This window comes from Battus philenor, unplaced genomic scaffold, assembly GCF_028537555.1.
Source record: "Battus philenor isolate CCGP_79_NKW_IND1 unplaced genomic scaffold, ilBatPhil1.0.hap1 SCAF_7, whole genome shotgun sequence".
NCBI lineage: Eukaryota > Metazoa > Arthropoda > Insecta > Lepidoptera > Papilionidae > Battus > Battus philenor.
Genome location: NW_027181737.1, coordinates 7,227,684 through 7,250,607, shown reverse-complemented (window position 1 = coordinate 7,250,607; position 22,924 = coordinate 7,227,684). Strand labels below are relative to the sequence as shown.

General features: G+C 30.3%; 1 protein-coding gene across 7 annotated transcripts in view; it reads right to left on the bottom strand.

Moving 5' to 3' along the window:
• The window catches only part of dnc (phosphodiesterase dunce), a 216,640-nt gene that overhangs the window by 66,100 nt on the left and 127,616 nt on the right, over window positions 1-22,924 (bottom strand). For 2 of the 7 annotated variants that reach the window (XM_068774643.1, XM_068774644.1), the window contains exon 1: window positions 22,127-22,867. The exons of the other annotated variants lie outside the window; for them this stretch is intronic. In XM_068774643.1, the coding sequence (XP_068630744.1) occupies window positions 22,127-22,845 (719 nt within the window). In that variant the 5' untranslated portion in view covers window positions 22,846-22,867. Of the gene's footprint in view, window positions 1-22,126; window positions 22,868-22,924 lie in introns of those variants that run through there. 7 annotated transcript variants of the gene reach the window in all.

Sequence of the window (22,924 nt, the reverse complement as noted above, 5' to 3'; positions counted from 1 at the left end):
GATGAAATTCTAAACATTTAAAACACATAAGGTATTAACGTATATCAAACGGCGGTGAAATTAAATTATGTGTTGTTGTATTGTCAACACGAAGTGGCGTTTCAGAAATAACCTAATAAAAGGGATTTGTGATTGAACATTCTATTAAAAAAATTTGCGAGCGATTTGTGTAATATGATTCGTCTATAATTACATACCAAACAACAATTATTAGATTTCTGATTAATTAGCATTAGTTTATGTAATCTATTTTGGATTCTATTTTATAATGCAACTGTGTTTCTATTTTAAATTGTTTTGCTAATTATTCACTTTCAAAGTTATGATATCGGCGACTTTCTAATTTAACCATTAATGTGTACAATAGACAATGAGAAACATGATAAAAAAACTAAATTGTAACTACTACTACTACACCATGTTATGTAAATATTATTAAAATTAAAGAGTCATCTTTTTTTCCCGTCATCAAAATTTCAATAAAGCCTTTAATATAGAGCCATGGATTCAATTATTATGTAAAGCAAAGTATTCTTTAGGCGGTTCCTTAATTTCTAGCAATATTTTTCTATAATCATTTTTACATATATTTTTTTATGTCAGTTTCCTTATATGATTTGAATATTATTGTAAATGTTGAATGGTATATGATTATTGATATAAAAATACAAACATGTATTTTACTATGAAATTCGGGCTTTTGACCCTTGCCGGGAACTTTGCTCTTTTCAGATCGATTCAAATACGTCAAAATGTGATAGCGGGAAAAGAGTTCGTATATAGTTTTCAAGTAAATATTGAAAATAAACATGTTAATATCCTTTAGATTTGACAAATGGATTAAAAGCTCGATTCGTTAAAAGTGGCATAAGCGTTCTGCTGACTTTTTAGCAATGGTCTAATTATCACCATAGAATAAGTATCCATTTTGTTTTTGATGATTAAACGTATTATTAAATATTTAATATATATTTCATTTATTGAAAAGATATAAGCCTTAAACCTAATTTAAAATTGATCAGAGTTATTTATAGTTGGCCTGTAAGAACACCGTAATCAAAACTAAAAATGGTTTAAATATTTTCAGAATTAACTCATTTACCCGAGGCAGCGAATAAAATGAATATTGATCTAATGGAAATAATTGGACATTGGAACTGGAAATGCAAGCAGCATGACATTCATTGACAAAAATCGATGTACGTTAAAATATTTATAACAAAAACTCTCATTATCACTAATACCTTTACAATTGTTAACCCCTCTGCAATGATATAAAATTTATAGGTTTTTAAAGTAACACTGTACGTATTACGTTTACCTATTAATGCAATGAAATTTGTTAGTTTTATGTCGAAGATATAAATCGCTGTTATATATCTTAGTTACCTTCTTTAATTTCTTACATTGCTTGCTAAATATCATATGATATTATACGTCAATAGGTATTTAATGACGCTGTTGTAGTATAACATGTTTAATGTTCTCTATAATTATTTTCCAATAATATACATTTTGTGATACAAACTTCACAAAAAGAAAAATTAACGATGTAAGGTCAATGACATGAGATGTTTACGTAGGTACACAAAAGTCAGCATCCTACTCGAACTTAAACACTGTGAATTTGCCATAGAGTTTGTTATACTGCCCTCTAGTGTCAACTGTTTAAACTACATGTTTTTCGTTTAATATACAAGATGTATTTAATACGTTTTAATTTCAGAACTTATTATTTAATTATGTTTTATTATCCTATGAGTTTTTAGCTAAGACAACGGTTATTTATAAATTTAAGTTTATTTGTTTGTTGATAATTTTAAATTAATTGTGCACACGCCGGCTTAAACTCCATGTATAATAATATGCACAGAAATTAGCTCTAGTTCCTCTAGGGTTCAGATAAGCTACAAGTATATTTTTTAGTAAAGTTCAATTTCGGAGCTCAAGTGCGCTAGCCGGTGGACGTTTGTGGACGCGACCATCTACTATAAGCTTTTAGGCGATGTAAAAGGAAATGTGAACATCTTAGTTTCGTAAGAAAAAGTATATCGTTGACCTTAAGAACGGCTGCGGATACTTAATTGAGTAAACTGATATCAACTGGACGAATGAAATGAGATAGTAATCATATTTTATTGACACTTTATGAGTCGTTCTTATAATTTAATGAGTTATTGCATTACTTTTTTTACACTGCTTCATTATTATTAAAGGTTAAAGAGAGGGAGGGAGGGAGGTAGAGATTTGTTAAGGTTGTAGGAATTGTAATTTTCCAATTAACCTAAAAACTGACCCTCATCGGTTAGTGATAATAGGAAACACTGTTGTTCGTTTCAAGTAGAAGGAGGAAGATTGTATAGTCCTAAGTTGCACAGCGTCACACCATCTACGTATACACAACAACGTGTTTACACCAGTATTGGATGAAACTAACCTTACTACTGTGTTCATACATTTTAAAAAGGGGATAAAGAAGCGTTTAGTATGGTTGTTGCTGAATTTTATGCAAAACTTTTACAACAGTTTAACCTAATTATAGACTACGTGAAAAAGCCTTAATATGTAAGCTACTGTAAATAAATGTAAACAAAAAAAATGTGTTTGCCTAGAGGGCTGTGATAAACTAGTGAATAGCTAGCTACAATGAATACTTAAAACGAGTATGTATGAGAGGAAAGGCGCCACAGAGTACAACTGTCACGGGGCGGCAGGTCACGTGCTACGTTAGCATTGCACGGGTTACGTTTAAGTGGTATTCGTTTATTGGCCATTAATCTGCAAGAATTTACATCGGAAGCTCGTGCTGTTATCGGGAGTGGCGCGTGGATATTCGCGCGGTCGCGGTCGGCACTGGCGCTGCGCCCCTGGAACGCTACGTGACGTCAGAAGACCTCCGTTCGCGCATGCGCTTCCTAGACCCTGTGCCATACTCAAAAACCTGACGAGGGCACTCCATCTCGAGACCTCAATTTCGCTTTGGGACTAAATCGATTTTTGGAGGTGCAGTTTCATCGTTTAATCAGAAACCGGTCCCAAAGTTATGTTCACTTAATCATTTAAGCTATTGTTTAGCATAAATAACTAAAGATAATGAAATGTCAGTGTTCTAAAAACTGCATATTTTTTAATATGAAGTATGATTCTTCATTTATGTAAAACATAAAGAAATTTAAAAGTAACTTACGTAACTACTGATAAAAACATAAAATGTAAACGAAGAAGACGTAAACTTTAATTCGTTTTTATAATATGGACAATATTTCCAAAGGCACTTGTTTTTTTACTAGTAGCATTGATATTCCTAGTATTTAACAGTATTTAATAGTGAATGAAGAAACGTTTACGGACGACACTGGCAAGGTAATTATCATTCCAAATAAAACATGAAATATTAATTTTTGGTTTTATTTTGAATGGTAAAAAACACAAATGTTATTCAAGCACATTGGTATAGCTCGTATCATAACCAGTAAACAGAAGTTATTCAAATGCAACCTCTCCAGTAATTACTCTTGGCATATGACGTAATCCAACCATAAGCATCTGCTACGGGCCTACGCAAGGCTATACACGTAGCCAGTACTGAACTTAGTTTAAATTCTAATGTGCGGGATAAATTATTGTTCGACGAAATTGCTTTCTCCCCTTGTTCTATTTGCGTATATATAAAATGATTTTAAAAACCGCAGCTTGCTAAATATCCGAGAAAAGTCTTTAACATATTATTATTCATTAATCATTAACATATTAAAATTCGAGGGATTTTTATTGAATAACACATTTTTGCAGGTTAAATTCTTATTTAATATCATTAGGTAGTAAAGGTTACTTAATATTTTATTAAGGTCAAATTGATTACGAGCCGGTAGGTGGGGCATGGGTACACCCTCACTAGGACCCAGACTCCGACATAGTCGTTGGACGTGGGCAGCTGGTCAATATGGCGATCTTGGAGGGATTGGAGCAGTAATTTATTGGCTGGCACGAAGATGATGAAAAATTAATCTAAAATGTTGACACTTGCAGTCGCTATACACGAGATAACTGAATAAAAGTATTCTATAAGTAGCCAATCAGGGAAAATTCTCTTTTGTTTTCGGTCAGATATTTGCTGTTTAATAACTAGTAGTAGAGCTTATGATTATGCATTAGTGTAGCGTAAACCAAGCAAATTAGAAAGGAATATAAAAGAAGATAATTATTTTTATATTTTACAGTACCTAGTTTACCTACAGTAAGTCATAAGACATAATTTTGAAACACCTTAGATAAAAAAGGTTAATTAGTCCAGTAATCTCATTGGCTACGAGGCTTTTTCCGTAACGGAATAATGTAGTGCTGGCACAATATTATGCTGACACCATGTAAGGAAGATTTTATAAATATCCATGAAATATGATTCCTAATAAAAAATAATATTAAATAATGAGCCAAAAGTAATATGGTTATCTAAATTACTTTGTCGTATTGTGTCCACCTGTATTTTGAGTTGAAGGAGAAATATAAAGATTGTAATCATGTAAAGTTGTTGTATTCTTAATTGATGATTACAAATTATGAAAACAATTACAAATTTGGCTTTAAAATTATTTTAAAAAGGTTAAAAGGTACATACATTTATTAAGATTTTTATAAATAATCAAATTTCGAATAACAGTTATTAAAAGATATTTTTTTAAATCAGAAACAATAAAACTTTAATTGAATAAAGAAAGTAAAAATATTACAGTGCGTGCTTTTATTTTTGTAATATATATATGTATATATATATTGTTTACCAAAATCTTCCAATACTGCCAACGGTTGTTGCTAAAGAATTTATAGCATGTATATTCTTTAAGCGTGTAAGATAGTTTTCACTAAAATATAAACTGAAGAACAAAGTGTTACAGGAACTACTTTAACAGAGCTGAATTTGAATGTTATTATCGTAGGAAGTAATTCGCGCTTGAAATCGAAAATCTTACATATTTAACATAATTATCAAATGTATTTTTAAAATTGAAGGAAATTTTGTAATTCTGTAAATTAAAATACAATGGTGTTATATTTTAATTTACTATGATTATACCATATTTTCTCCATCAGTTAATTAAAAATATATATTATATTAAAAAGAATTAAATCATACAAGAAAATGGAAGTATGTGTATTGCCTTGAGCAAATCGTGCAGGAAGTTACCTTAAGTTCCATTTAAAAACCAGGTCTGGATTAAGGTCATGTATTATAAAAATAAAATGTACATATTGATGTCACGTAACAATGGGTTTGACATTTTTTCGAACAAGAAGTATATTACAATTTTAAATTGAAAGATATTTCATTAAGTAATTTACAAGTTCCTAAAGCAGATTGGTACGAAATGACTCGATTGTTCTATTTTCTTAAAAAATGGGTCTGCTACAGAAGCCAAATTGGCTCATATTTTGAAAGAAGCCATTTTTTAGTAGTCTGACGCTTTTATAAATTTCTTTACTTTTTTTTATTTATTTCTCTTGTGATAAACAATAAAAAAACAAGATGTCGTACCTTAAATTAATCATTATAACGAAGCAAAAAATGTTGCACTGCATTTAAGCAAGTATCGACCAACCAAACTTAGAATCTTACAATTAAATGCAGTGCAACATTAAAGTTAAAGTAAATATCGAAAAAAATTAAATATTTAATTGTAAGAGACTTTTAATAAATTGGATTCGGGAATACCTAAGACATTAATGTTTCTGTTTGTAAAAAAACCATTGCTGTATGAATATGCATCCATAGGCCGATGTTTAATTCGTAAAATCGAGATAAATATTTCTAACTTCTCCAAAAAAAAATTTTAATACAGAACAAGACATAAAATAATTAATAGTAAGTTCTATTATTTCTCAAATCTCAATCTCTATTCTATATATCTTTCTATATATCTCTCTATTTCATCAACTCGTTAAAGAACCTCTCCAATTAAAGGAATATTCCCGTATGACGATTGATCGCAGTTTATTTATTTATGCTATTTATTTATTTATTTACTTTATAGGAGACAGACAGTAACAAAAAGCAGTAAGAAAGTACAAACTTACAAGCTTAGAAATATAAAATTAATTACAGTTGTTACCTTATAACTATCTCACTGAGAACACAATTGTCATAATATGTATCATCAATGATAAGTTTTAAGTAGCACAGAGCATATTAATTTAATAATTATTTAATTTATTTATACTTTGATTATCCACATAAGATCGTTTATTACGACCACTCAAGTACGTCATGGGAAGAATGACAGAAGAGTCCAATTTGATAGAATCATGAAGTTGAAGGATATAAATACAGGTGGCATTGGCATTCTTCATCTTCATAAAGCTATAGCATATTTTTAAACTTAAATATGGGCTACTTGTATCCTATATAAAGTATTTACTTTTACGTATACTATACAGAGGTAAGAAGATGGAGGAGGTATGGGCGGGTTACTGACGTCACACGCGTGACGTCAAACATTGAAGGCGGGGCGCGATTTTGTTGCCGCAATTAAGCTGCACCTCTTTTGCGATGAAGAACTTAATTAATATTAAAATGAAAATAGTTACAAAGATGTTCAACCTTTTTATTTTCATTTTAATTGCTTGATATAAAACAACACGACTAACACATCACGATTAACTAACCTGAAAAGGGAAGAATTCAAAATCTCGTGTAATATTTAAATTGTATAAATTTAATTTAAAAGTTAAAATTAAATAAAAACATTAAATTTTATTTCTATTCATTGCACGTAATATAAAAGTTAATTTCAAAAGTACTACTCCCAATGTGAAATATGTATAATTTTTTTTAAAAATTAAAATAAACATTTAACAGTTATTTTGAAAAGCGCCCTCTAGTTTGGAATTGGCTAACTAGGAGGAACGGTTTTATTTCTTTGATGTGTTCAGTAGTTCCAACTAAATCTCAAAGATGGCGCTCGAAATTTTTCTTTAAAATAATAAGGATCATAAGAGCAAATCTAACTAAAGAAATTATTAAGGGTGCATTAGACCACTAAATTATACATTAGTCTGCATGTAGTATTTGGTTGTTGAGGATAATTTTCTATTTAAATTTTTTTTATTAACTTTAGTTACAGTAACGGAAAAAATAATTTCAAGTAAGAAAATAATAAGTAACTTTCCAAATTTTTTCTGTTATTTTTAAAATATTACTCGTTCAGTTTCATTTATCATTAGTGTTGTTATTTAAGTTTTTCGGAAATTTTGTAGGCTTGATAAATATTTAATCTGAATACCAAATAATGAGCGTGTTATGTTCAGTAGAAACGCAATTATGATAGATTTTCTTCAATAACTGATACAAGCGATTGGTCACGAACGTAGAAAATCGATATTCACAAAGCTTTATTCAAATGATTGGTGTATAAATTGAATTACTATTCCGAGATTGAAGCTTATTTTAATTAATAACTCGTGCCCACTGCCTAAAGCTCCCCCAAATAAGGAATAAAGGAGTTAAAAAGCCTCCATATAGCTTGAAATATCTGATTCTTGGCAAATAATTTGCTTATTCGTTTGTGCGTGATGCTTTGTTTATTGTGCTCTATTGATGCTTTTATCATAAACGAATATTTGGATTCGTCATAGTCATGCAAAATCTATATAGTAATATTAAAACTTGGAATGATACTGCTGAAAAATTAAGGTTTTACTATATCACACTATAACACTGTTCACTACTGCGGTATCCTGTGGTTTCCGTCAGCAGAGAGCCATTAAGACTACAAGTAGCAATGACTTGAATTTTTCTTCAAAACTTTCACATTTATCTAGATATATAAAGCCAAGAGGGATCATTTAACATATGATTATACACTGAGCATTAGGCATTTCATAAATATGTTGTATTTTAAAATATTTTATTATTTCCCGAATTTATCAAGCAAGTCAATTTATTACTGCCTCTTTATTTTAAAAGTTCTTTCATGTTATTTTGTTATTATTATCTCAGTGATTTTATATTCAAAACGTGGTTAAAATTAGGCACTCTTATCCTTACGTGAAAACAGTAAAGTGTAAGCATTACAACATTCGTTATTAAATGGCGCTTAGGCTAGAGCTCTGTGCTGTTTAGATTTTATTGCGTGATAGTGTTAAATGCCTTTGATACCTTACGGTATGTAATATTAAACCATATGGTTTATAGGATTTCATAATAAAATTTTCTTAAACACATTTGAAAAATGGAATAAATGACAATTGATTAATCCTTAATATAATTATAGGGAACATTTAAAGTAATTCTGCGTACCAGTACAACTCGGTATACTATAGAAAATTTACTTTTCATCAAGTTAAAAAGAGAGATGATCCTCGAAACTCGTATATAATTAAATTTTAAAGTACTTTCGCAGCTCACAACAACATCTGACCTGTTTCGTATTTTGGTATAACAGATTAAACATTTGCGGCGACGATTAATTTTGTTATAATACTATTAAAACTTTATAATCTCGTAATATAAAACAATTCACGACTAGTTTTAATATTTTTATCATTTAGTGTAATTATATATCATGTATTATGAGACATTTATTAAAATTTAAAAGCTTCTAGGATTATAGATATCACGTAAAATGTTCTGTAAACTTTTTCCTTCATATAACATTTAACAATTACCATTACCATTTAACAATTGCTTGATTAACAAAAAATAGAATAAAAATTACAAAGTAACTTTTTTTTTAATAACCACTGGACTGGCTGCCTACATATTAATCTATAAAACCTTTGGCGAGACAGATCTACCATTAGTAAATAAACAATAGTCTAGGCTCATCACTACAAAACCAGCCGACTCAAAGTCGCTAGTGATGGAAGTGCATAATTGTTGCACTCCTTATCTTTCTATACTTTGACATGATTATTCATGATGTTATTTACAATACATTAATTTCGTAATAATATTTATAGCGGTAAAATTTTAACCAAATACTTTTACTATTTTCAAAGAAAATATATGAAAATCACAAGAACAAAACTAAATTTATATGAATAAGCTTTTTATAGTGTTTAATCTTTCCATAACAGAACATTTTCTAGAGCAAACTCTGCCTCGGTTTTACGCTTAAAGTCGAGTACTGTCTTTTCATATTCGCTGGAGGCTCCACGCAATGTTTTCACTGATACGAAACAAGCTTGGACGGACTTTAAATATTCACTCGACTTTATTCAACGAAGAGCTGGGCTTCCATCACTGTTGTCAGTTATTTTCATTTGAAAAATTGTATCGATGTTTATTCCTGCCAGGTGAAGTAATACATGATTGTCGGTTTGATATTTTCTTTAAATTTATTTCTTTTCTTCAGTTTTTTTTCGGCTGTTTGAGTCGTTGTGTTGTAGTCCGTAAAGCGGTGTAAGCTTGTCCCCTATTTCGCTATAACTATACACGATATGTTATGTCATAAACTAATGAAGTAACAATAAAATTTTACTTTTCATTATTCTTGTAACTTCGACAGAAATATTTTTGTTTTTATTTTCGCGTCCTGAGACGAATACAGACCGGTACGGAGTTTAACTAACGGAATAATTAGTTAAACTTCATACCCGTCTCCGCCTGTAACTTCTATCCGAAAACAATTAAATTATGCCCTACTTTCGTTAAATGATTGTAAGATGTTATTCTACTTGATTATCGATGTTTAAATATTCATCCAATATTTAAAGTGCGCCATTAAAATTTAAAAGGTAAATATAAATTCGCCTCTATTATTATATTTACGGTTTTAAATCATTATCATATACCGGATGTTTATTTTTATTTACTTATTAAGGCTTCGAAACATTGAAGCATGAAAGTGTTCTACTCAATTGCACAAATTAAATCGACGGAGCAAAACACTAAGTTCCAAGACACATGGACATTGAAATGTAGTCTGCCTTACTTCTCAATAGCCAGTGATCAAAAGATAACTGAGGAAAATTATATACATTCTGCAATTAATGTATTAATAAATAATTAATTTTCTCTATTCTCAAGATGATATATTTCACTTTAAAGAAAACCGATTTAATAAAACCGAAAAGTACAGGACATATAGCAGTTTAAATGATAGCAATGAAAACATGAAAACGCGTGCAAATTTTTTTTATTTAGCTTGAAATGTTATACTTTCGTTTTTACGTATACGTATGCGTAGAACTTACTGTAGCGTCGCATTTTAGTGGCAATAACATTTATCTTGCATACAGCATAACCGTATCCTTTTACGATATAATCAAAATCTAAAGAGCTACCGTACACGTAAATTGTTTAAAACAAAGATGTACTATAACTTTCAGTGATACTTTACTTACATATCAATTGTGGACCAATCAGGTATATAATGTTTATGTGTAAATGGACACAGAAAGAAATAAAAAAAATTGTATATTGAGTATAGATTTACAAAAAGTGGTGTCTTCAAGTTTCTGGTAAATCATCATTATCATCATCATTTCTGCCCCAGAACCAAACCTGCTTCCACTCCAATAGTTTTCCAATAGGACTCGTAAATATTGTACGTATATTTCGAATATAAAATACATAATGTTGTTTACGTATCTTATATAATAAATAAAATCAACATTTATTTTACACTAAGTCCAATATTAGATAGCATACATACCTTTCGTTCCACCCCCTATTTTGTTGGGAACAGGGATTTACATTCTTTATTAAATTTTTCACTTCCTTTTTATTATTTTCATACTATTCTTCCATTCTTCACAATCTCTATCATTCTCTTCTTCATTCCATAATTCAGTCAATTTTTCTTTTCCGCTCTAATATCCTTTCGTACATCCTCAATTACTGCAGTTTAATTTATTTATACAATTTATATATATTACAGCTTTTAGATAGCAACTAGTATGTTAAACTGATGTTTTAAATTTGCGTAATTAATCTTTGTCTTGGCAACTCAAATATAAAAACATGGGTTTACGAACCTGGCTATAAAGCCTCGTTTAATCCTTAAACGGATGTGGATCGTCTGTCACAATCCAAATGGATAGGAGCTTAAGTTCCTTTCCATTTCGTAGTTGCAAATATGTTGGAATACGAATATGCGTTCACTTCGAAGAGAATCTCGTTATAAATGTTTTACTTTAAGAAATATTAATTCCTTATTTCATAACTTAAGAATTTTACATTATGGTTATTGTTTATTATTGATCTTGGCTTAATTTTTTTGTAATTGGGTGGGGGGGGGGGGGTTGATAGAAAAACTGTTATAAAACAAGATGGTTTGTTATTTTTAGTTATAATTTGACAAAGCTATTGTTGACTATGCGTAACGGCAGACTGTGTCGCATCATTTTTGAATTTGAAGCAGGCTAGAAGATAATTAAGAAACATGTCCTTAAAGTTAAATTATTGTGTAACAAGTCTTTTGAAAAGAAGCTGATTTCAAAAATTACCAGTAATGCAATTGCATTATTCTATTCAGTTATCTGTACAGAACTGTATTTCCACAATTGATGACTTTTTTACCGAAAGAAATCGTTCGGCAATCAAGAAGCATTTACGAATTATGATATAGATATTATGTTATAGAGATTGTAGTGAACCTATTGAGTTCGAAGAAGACTGTTCATGAGATTCTTGTATGAATTGCATAAGCAAACCTCATCTACAATTTGCTTAGAACTTCAAGTAAAGTCCAATATAATGTATATAATATATAACAAAATAATATTATATATTATTGTACATAAAAGTAATCTCTACATACAGTGAACTTGTCAGTTTTTAACGATAAAGAGGTCATTATAAAAAATAGGTAAAACAGTATAGTACAGATTAAAAATATTTTTAATAATTGGAATTCAATAAGTTGATTATCGTAAATTAGTCACATGCTTAGGTATTTCATTTGACCAATCTTGTGATATAAATAACAGTCCGCAAATTTAAAATACTCAAGAGTATCAAATTCTATTAAAAATATTTAATTTTTAGCAGATGATGTAAAAGTTGTGAGATCGAGACATGGTTTTATTAGTGTTTTATAAGAAATATTCACGAGATGCTTTTTGTCTATAATCAGATCTTTGCAGCGTAGTGGTACGTGCTGGTGGTTAATATTATCAACTCTTCCAGTGTATAGAATGATCAATATAACTAAGGCTCCTTGCATATGCTGATTCATAATAAAAATCATAAAAAGTATGAAGGCAAAGTGTTGGATGGGTAAATTGGGCAATCTAATCAATATAATCATAAACTACTACGATCAATGTAAAATTTACGCACAATTATTTTTAATATTGACATTGACATTGGCAAATAAATTAAAGTGGTGTTCCGAATTCACATGACTACTTGTGGCTACTGGGAAAAAAATGTAAACATTGTTGCACAAGCCTTTGTCATTATAAGTTTTAAAGAGAGTAGGTATGTTGATTTATAAAGCCTTGAATAATATTACATTCACATGACCTGTAAAAGATTGTAGCGTTATTATAATTAAATTATAATATTATTATAATTAAATTTTACCGGCCTATCGATGAATATTTCAAACCATATCTAAAATTAAAATCAACTCTGTACAAACTTTTCTATCCCACCTTTCTAAGGAAGTTGCAATGAAATCATTCACATTACAGTTTAGATCAGAATTTTGTATAGAGCTTCACGTGTATTACTTCTCGGATAGTTTTTAAATTAATACTGCTTTGTCTTTTAAATAAATTTATGCCATAATTTTATTTTATTTAATGAAACGTATTAGGAAAGGCAAACTAGAGTAAAAAATGTAAATAAAAGCTGAAATCTTTTAAAAAAAAAGTTTTATGGCAAGTAATTTCCACAAAAACACAGTTTACATTTCAGAAAAGTGTCTCTTTGGATCGATTTCAATTTTGAATGGGTTATATTTAGTACTTTCGGGTTGCTAATTCGCCGACCCCGGGCCTAAAGTAAAAATATTTGTGGCTGCTTACTTTAGGTAAATGTGAAGCTAAAAGCGAATAATTTTGGAGAAATTACAAATGTTTAAAAATTTTGCATTGTTTTTAGGCTTATTAATTTCACATATGCTCGTCAATGCTTAAACTTTAAATTAAAATGTGTTAAGGTTATCTCATAAAGAAGTGCTGCTAACATGAAAAATTATCTAATCATAGATCTCGGAAGATCACTTTCATCAAAGAAATCAAAAAGTCTTTATAAAAAGTAATTATCTTTGTAACGCTATAGATAAGAAATCAGGTTTTGCAAAATCTTTGGTGTAAGAAATTAAAGATTTTCAAGTCTTTGAGTAGAATATAATTTTCTTTTAACAATAGTTATCTCTATTAGTCAACTTTATAGTTAAAAGACGAGGTAAATATAGCTATTATAATATATACAAGGTTGAGTAAAAAGGCTTTTCGCAAATAGTATGAGTAAATTTTCAATAAAATTTCCTTGGTTGTATTATGTGTATCTTGCTTGTTTTGGTGACATTAAAAACACTTTAGAAAAAAGAAACAAGTTATTAAAATTTTGTCTTGAATTATTTGACATTTGTTTTTTTTCGGTTAAAATAAGTGTTGAGTAAAGATAAAATTGAATTATAAAATTTTGACTTGAGAAAAAAAAATGGGAAGCAAGCTTAAAACGGGAGATACTAGATGTAGGGATACTAGGGATAGAATTATGAATTGTAACCGCCAGGCAAAACCTTCGTTTATGATTTCTACTGCTTACAACTGATGAAATTGAAGCAAAAAATCAGGAGGGAACTCTCAGAATTTTTTAACAAAAGAAATGCAGTCAGGATGAGCGTGATAATGTTAGAACATACACATCTTTAGCCACTCATCAAAAATTAAAAGAGTTTGACTGAGAGGTGCATCCGCCATATAACCCGAGCCTCTCTACTGCAACTCCACCTGTTTCGGTCTCTTCAGCAATTATTTAGCATTCTTTAGGCATTGTCTAAAGGATTGTCAAGGATTGCCGCGTTTTTTATGTAAATTAACGAGTTTGTCTCAGTACGGCTGCCGGATATTTAGCGAATTCAAAAGTACAATCCGGAGCCGCCATTTTGACACGATTAAAGAGATAAAAATCGAATCGAAGGAAGTCTTGAAGGCTATACCGGAAACAGACTATTCCAACAATTTCAAGGACTGGAAAAAGCGATGGCAAAAGTGCGTTTTACAAGACCGGGATTAATTTGAACTGGAGAAATTGATATGGAAGAATGAATACAGAATTTACATTTTTTAAACAAAATCACCTTACTCTTAGATTACAGTATTATATTTGTGGGAATGTATAACTTGGCAACTATTTTTAAATATTAAGTCCATGTTAGTTTTTAACATGTCATTATCGTTATATAACAAGGCGGTCTGGATAATTATGTATTAAATAATGTACCTCATGGTAGACTACAGTTTATACAATACTAAAATAGGAAGTATTAATTGCTCTGTTACGAGCGCAAAGAGATCGGAATTCATTAAAATAATATTAAATCAAACATAATCTTTTATTTTCTGTCTACCGCCTCAACCCGTAGTCTTGGATGAAGACGAGAGTCCCTTATTATATATTTCCTTTGTTTATCTTTAATTCTTAATCCTCAGATTCCTTGTGCAGTTTTAGATGTTATTTTTTCAAATTATGTGTCTGTCAGGGAATCAATCTCGTTATTTTTATTCGGAAGTGACAACTCTCAATTTATAAGTTACTTTGCTCTCAATTGTCAGTGGTAGGTTAAAAGTGGTAGACTAAAAGAATGGTTAATAATACCATTTTGAAAAATGTCTGGGATAATTTTGTTACAACCGCGAATTATCATAAAATTTGCTTTAAACGATGTTGTAATCCATTGTTAGTTAGCTTGTCTCGTATAATTATCGATTATTTGTTAGTTTTAAGTATAAAAACATTATTCTCTGAATTACATTCCTATCATAAGAGCTATTTAGTTAAACGCTACAATCAAATTAATGGTGCCTTGTTTGTACAAACATTTTTCAATAAAAAGCACGGTTTCTTAAATAAAAAGGAGTAAGTCGAAAACCTTTTTAAATGTATGCCTAAATTAAAAAAAATGTACATTACAATAAAAACCAGAGAAGTGTAAATCGTCACATTGTACCGTTACGTAGCTTAGTTTTTTTAAACAATAAGTTTATTTTTTGTTTATTTATTTAACCATGTAATATACATCTAGACATTAAAAATACCTTTCATCTAATTTTTACGACTTATTTTCTAATCATATAAAATAGGTAAAAGAAGAATTACGAATCGCTGTCTTATTTTAAACGGCGACTTCAAAACAACCATTCGAAATATGTATTCAATAATAAGCAATGACATAGAGAACAAAATTATAGTCACTAGCAATACTAGCGTTTTCAAAACAGATAGAGATTTGGCTGTTCTTACTGGCACAGTGAAATCATTTCATGATCGTGCATTTTGAGCAGTATTTAATTTGTCTAGGAAATTAATGGGATGCTTAAGGATTTCTAGTTCCAAATTCTCGATCCTAAACACTAAGCGTGAGAGTTATTCAAGAAGCGGAAACAGATTTTAGCATAAGAAGGTGAAGAGGGAAAAAATAGCACCCTATGTAATAAGGATAAGGTTTTAGTATTCCGCAAAGAGGTATAGGAAGCCACTCGAGTTTAGCCTGAAATTCAGACAAGTATATAATATTTATGTATTCCAAACATGAACCGTATACAGTCATTTTGAAGTCGCTCTTGTTCATGGAATTGGGCTTCGAAAAGATCGAGTAATCGGCATAATCGGAAGGAAACAGCAATTTTGTTGGAATAAAACGGAAATTACGTAAATGGCGCAAGGAGTTAGGGGTAGAAAAGATTTAATTCTCTCATCTAAGTCCCTAGGTAAATAAGTGCTTATGATGGTGTATACTCATATTCTCTTTTCTTGGAGGAAAGTACAGCCATCAAACAAGACTTGGGGAAGTCCGTTAAAATTAAAATTGGATTTAATTCGAATATTTTAGGAACACTATCATTAAAGTATATAAACATATCTACATCGCATAGCTATATCATTACGACATCGGTTATCAATGTTATATTATTGTAAGTACATGTAAACCTAACCACCTGTACACATAAAAGTGTTTTGTACTACAGAATCTTTGACTAAACCACTCAACTCTTGCGAATGATTTACTTTAAATTTTTGTTGCTAAGTTACGGAGTATTATGATATATATATTTTAAAATAAGGATATTATCCGAGGTTCATTTTAAGATACGTAAGATAAACTTTAAAGAGTAATCCTTGTCTTATCTTCTATTAAAGTAAAACTACCGGGACAATTAAAAGTTAAACTACGAGGCTGAAGTTTACGTAGGTGTTTTTGATATATATGTATGAACAATATCAAGCGTACACAGTTTTCCTGAAGAGTGAGGCCTGAAGCCCAAAGCTATTTACTCAAACTGTATCAAATGTTTTTGTTCACTGTGTATTTTACGACGTACATTTATAAATAAATTTCAAAGGAAAATAAAAACATTGAAACCATTGAAGTTTTTTTAAGTATGTTCCATTTTTTGTGATGTAAAGAGTACTTTTGTTTATCAACTATATTCGACTATATCCGCAGTAATTTTTGTTGAGTCATGATAGTCTATTTATATCAAAGGCAGTCGAACGGTATACGTTTGTATGAACGGTATACGGTAACTTTGTAGGTATCCGATTTTTTTTTGTTTCAAAAGACGAGTATTTCACAGTTTTTATGTTAATAATTGGCAAATGTAATCATTTTATAGATAATATTCAAAGCAGAACTTTAATTATTCAGTAAAGTACTTTGGCTTTGTAGTATCAAAAAAGTAATTTGAATAAATCATTTATAACAACCAGAAATAGAACTCTTTATTAATCTCTTCACTTAATTTATTACGTTCGTTCATTTATTTTTAAAAATTGGCGGCAAATTAAAAATTACATTTCTCTATTGCCTTCGGTTAGGTTTTAGCGACGAAGTTGGACCTACGAGAAGGATATTAGATACTGTTTTCAGTTGATGTAACAAGTTCAATACTGTGGGAGAAATATCCAAAAATATTTAAGCCACTGCTTCTCTGTATGGTTTTACACGATGTATTGATTACCAAGGGAACTATTTTGAAAAGCAACTAATTATTTGATAAGACCATATAATTCTTTCAGTATTGCCTCTCATATTAGAGGATTCACCTTTCATCTTTATTAATTTAAGTTATAGATTCAACGCTACTTTCCGGAGATGTTGGGTTTTTTGGCTGCAATAAAAATATTAAAATTGTCAATTTCCAATATTGATACATAACAAATAATAATTATGTTATAAAATCTTGTCAATCTAAAATCAACAAGCCTTAACGCAATGCCTCCATTAAGTAACAACTAAAGATATACAATACTGGCATTAAAGTATTGATCTTGCTACGGCTGCACTAGGAGCTGCAGTACAATACATATCAGTGTAGAATTATACGTACGTAGAGTTATCTCTACGGCGCCATAACTAAAGCCGGGAATAGAGACCGTATTGAATATATTATAAATATGAATGTTTAAATCCCCATTATTATTATAAAAGAGACCACGCTGATTTTCACATGACAAATAAAAGATTTATAACAGAAAAAAGTTGAAAAATTTGCGTAAACTAGTAATTATCGAGTTTCTTTCCTTTTCTTCGATACAATCAATATTCCGAACCTAGCAGTAGCGCATACATTTAAAGAAAATTAGGACCGATTATACTTTACATAATGCATACTTAATTGTACAAAGCATTGACTTTTCGAAGCTGTTTAGTAAAGCCTTTTCTAAACAGTAAATATTTGTTATATTGTGCTGCACATTTCGCCATCTAGAAGTTAATTTTGCTGATGAAACCAGAGTTTAATGATGTACGTATTAGTGTGACAATTATAGTGATCCATTTTAAGGTGTATTTCGTTTACGTCAGTTGGAAGTAGATAATCCATGGTACGTATTTATAGAGATCTTGGTAAATATCTATGGATTACTTTGCAGTTAAGTTTTTAAACAAAATAATATTTTTATAATTATTATTTTACTTTTATTATATTATTTAATTTCATTAAATAATATAATTCAAGTTTTCATGACGAGAAAAATTACATCATGGCATATAAGTCTGAATCATTACAATTAAGATTTTTTTTTTATTGCTTTTTCCTTTTGTTCACATCCCGGGCTCTTTGATTATAACAATCCGAGAACACAATATAGCATAAGCCACAAGAAGGTATTTGTTTAATAAAAGAAATAGGATAAGCTGTGTTGTACGTGTTTAATTAATTCTTTTAAATACATATTACATTGGTAAGCTTTGGTTGAATTTAAACAGATAACAGTTTCAACTGATGCAAGTGGTTTGAATTTGGTGTGTGAAACCTGAGACCTGCTCATACAACAATAAGTTTCTGTTTATTGAAAATAAAAACCAGTTAACATACGTGAATTGAAGAAAAATAAATTCTGATCTCAGCTCCTAGGTTCAAACGAGCATTCGAATCAAAATTGTAACAGGGAATCAAACATATAACGTATGTATTATTGGTGGTATAATTAGGTAGTCTATAATTACTTCATGTAAGGATAATGTGATACAAAGAGCATGCTCTCTCGAAAGCCGCAATGCCAACCACAGGTAATAAATCAGAATTAAGAGGATCTTTAGTGAAATTACTCTGATAATAACATGATATCTTGTCTCAAGGTAATAAAACAAATGTGATGCAGTAGAAGATATTATTTACAAACTAAACATAGCACCCTGCTGTTATTGTTGGGCCAAGTCACTTATCGTAATGTAAAAGCTCTTGTCTTTATGGTATTAAAATATGTTTTACGAAAATTTTCATATAATAAATTGGTGTTTCAAAAACCGAAAATGTTAACTTTATAGCTAAAGCTGCAATTTTAAATTCGTGTAAACGATTATTACTAAGTTTAATAGATGTTACACTTAGCAATGACCACTTTGATTTGATTGAAAAAGTTTAATTTTGTCGTCAACAAAATTGATAACGTAGTCAAACATTGATTGGCCTGGTGTGAAGTGAATTAATGTTAACCCCTTATCAGTGTTGTATAATATCGATCATCGTGTTACGATAAACAATCTATAAGCGACAGGGCTTATACTTTTTCATTCATTCTAACATTGACCTTTAATCACAAATGTTTTTAAATTTTTCATATCCTTAAGCACGTGATGAAATTTATGTCTACTCTTTAATATAAAAAGTATATTTTTGTTTTCTCTTTTGTGAACGATAATTTCGGTAAAATTTCACATTTGTTTGATAAATCTATTATAATTATCGTAGCAATTCAACAAAAAAATTATATTTAATTATGTCAAATAATTTTAGTATTTCACTATAAATATCACATAACAATGTGTTGTTACAGAATACATTTTGTTTAGTATTTGGATCAGTGAACGCAAGTGGCATTTTCAACAAAGCGCTTCCGTGGTTTGGAGAGCACGTTGACCAAAGGTTACGCCTATTGTTTTAGGATAACACTTGCCTGTGTCATTCCGATTGTTCAAAATATTTGAATAAATTCCTGCAGATTGTGGTACATCAAAATATTAGTTTAACAGCAAGATCGTTGGTTGAAGAGATTTCATTAGACGAAAGCGGCTGCTAAAGCATATCGACTACTTTGAGAAGCGTATATTAAACCTCGGTCGTAAAATACGTTTTTATATTACAGACGAGACATGAAAAACCGTTGAACAAATATGAGGATGTGGAAATGGAGGCAATAATAGTTAAAGATGGTCTGAAAACACGCGCGTCTCGCGTGTAATCGGTCCTTTCGTAATTTAGTTTCTTCTATATTTTTTCCGTTTAGGCCAAGATATTAGAAAGATTTTCTGTTCTACAGTTATAAAGCATGGCGTATAAATTTAAATTGTGCTTTGTATCGTACGAAATCTACTTTGACTTTATTTTAAAAATGAGAAGGATACTAAAAGAATATTACGAAGCAAGTTTTATTTATACCAATGTTCAATCAAATTTCAGCGAAGAAGTATTACCTCTTACGACTTACTCGCTAGAATTGGCTCGGAGTAGCGTTTCATTTTGTACGAGGTTGTAAATATCTAGATTAATTAATAGTTCGAAACAAATGGAATTTTTACTAAAGATATTTATTAAATGTCTGAAAATTTGGAATAATGTCACAAAGAAAAACTTCATATTTTAATAATTTTCTTTTTAATATATATAATAATATAAATAATATATATAAGTAGTATATATATTGAAGATAAAATGATTACTTTAACTCATTGTTTAGTTAGTCTTATTCTCCCGACCGAAGTTCCAAATCAAATGCCGAGTCGGTGTTTGCTTGAATATTAATGACAAATTTTTATTTAAGTACTAATTTTAAATATTTATATAAACATTTATAAATATTTGATTATGGTGTTATTTTTTGGACAACAGATGATTTTTGTAATTAGTGACATAATTATACTTTTTGGAGGTGGTTCGTAAACATTATCGATTCTTTGAACAATTTCTATAGCGCTGGTTTCACAGCGCATTATGCAAAACAAAGGAACAAATAATTTTAAAAGTAATTTGTGTACGCTTTATTTTGAAATAAAATTGAATTTGTTTGTGAACGGCCGTTTTCATACATAAAAACTTAACATAACATAAAATAGTATATAAATATAGGCCTTTTACCGATCCTTAGGGTTAACTAGGAAATCTAACCGAAATTAAAATCGAGGAAGTAATCAAAGGAACGATATAAGAATTTGAATTTTAAGATATATATTTTGCGTGGATAGAGTTATTATACCTTATTTTTAGTACTGCTTGCATGGCGCGATAGACGAATTAATGTCATCAAGATGGATGTTCCCCACCCGACATCATTCTTTTTAGAGAAAGTGTGTTACAGTTTACATCATAAATTTTCTTATTTTTAGGGGTCTTCATATATTTTCATATAATATTCTCGTCGCCAAGTAAAATAGTAAAGGCAATTATGTAATTTTTTGAAAAAATATTATTTACGTAAAATTTCAGGTAACATTTTCTTAGAAACTAAATAGTTCTGTTGGTTTAGGATGTGTTAATTATATTATGATATATTTGAAGTTTTCTCCTATCATTATAAAATGTAAAAGGAGCTATATTCATGGTTACCTGTTGTGTTTGTTTAGTTATATATAGAACATTAACGATTCAGATCGCATGTTTGTTCTTCTAGTCACTGAGCGACCGATAAAGCAAAACCTGTTTGGATTTTATCCAACATTCTGCACGTGTCTTCTCAATTCATAAATAGGTGTATATTACAATTTTTCATTGTTTTAACATATGGTATTTTTCATTAATACTTAATTTTCACAGAAATTTTCTACAACATATTTAATGTTTTTTTTTGTTTTGTAAGTCATACACCTTAAATCAATTACATATAGAAAAAAGTGTCAAGTTACTTGAACCACCAATTGTATAATTAAAATAAAAAATCAAAAACTTTATGTAATTATTAGAGAATAAAGAGTACAATTCTGTATAAAAAAACCTTTTGCTTTTACAAGATAAACATTTTATCACTGACGTGCATTAAAATCGGAACATGTTTATGTTGGAAGTTTTAGTATTTGGGTTTTGAATTCGTTGATTCTTTATGTTTCTTTTCATTAAATTTTATTTAGATTATAAGGTACAGCTTTTATTACGCTTTACAAACTGTGAAGACGGGAGAACTCTCACTTTTGCAAAGATATTTTTAGATTGATCAATAACAAACCTTGTTACTTACATTAACAACTAATATATTAAAATCTATGTGTGCAGACGATTACCGAAATTTATTAAAATTATATATTTTTACACTAATCTACGCTAGCGTAACTACGCTAGATGATAACGTTAGATCGAATCAAGTTAGTAATATTTGTATTTTTATTGCGATATTGTGTCGCGGATCATTACATAGTGGCCATGAGTGAGTGCGCCATAAATATTAAGCTGATAAGACTCAATTTAGATAGACTTTCTTAAGTAAAATTGTGAAAAGAAAAGTAAAGAAATTTGGCACCTTTCGAAAAATACTTCTGATCCGTCTGAATCGCTGCGAGGTAATATAAGTTTGGGCAGGACCATTCCTTTCTTCCGTCTGCCGCGTATGCCTGCAGGTGTAGGCCATTGCACCTCCGTGGAAGCCAGGGGGCTATGAGGGCTGAGAATAGTTAGTCGTCGTTCTGGTGGAGGTAAGCTAAGTTGTTGTAGCCCTCGCCGATCTGTGCTTGCAAACAACCCTCGCCTTTTTTCAGCTGAATTACCCATATCTTCGCCCGACAGAGCACGGCGTGCGGGCAGCCCTCGTGTCTCCCGTACATCTCTCTCGCTTGCTGTTAAGAACGAGCTGCGATGGACTCGGACGGTTGTACAGGAGCTTGCGGGTCGCGCAGGCGACGTGTCTTTACTTGAACGGAGACTCTCCATGGAGCGTGCTGTCTCCACCCGCGTGGCTGCCAGGTATTGGCCGCTCGTGACCGTTGTTTGTGCAAGCTCACATTCTTCCTGGCTAGAACTTGACGTTCCGCTTCGAGAGAATGTACTCGTTTTAGACACAAAACTCCTATCGCTAATTTGGGCCGTTGAAATACTGGATGTGTTAGCTTCAGTCGATTCGGAGGATATTTGTTGCCGTAAAAAACCTTCCTCTAACGAGGAATGAATGATACGAGCATTCAATGAACTGAAGGCTGCTAGTTTTTGCCTACGAATTTTTCTTTCATCGTCTTCTTCCTCCATTTTGATATTTTTACTAAATGATATATAATAGCACGGTTAATTGACACTAATTTAATACACCATTTTTTGTTTGAATTAT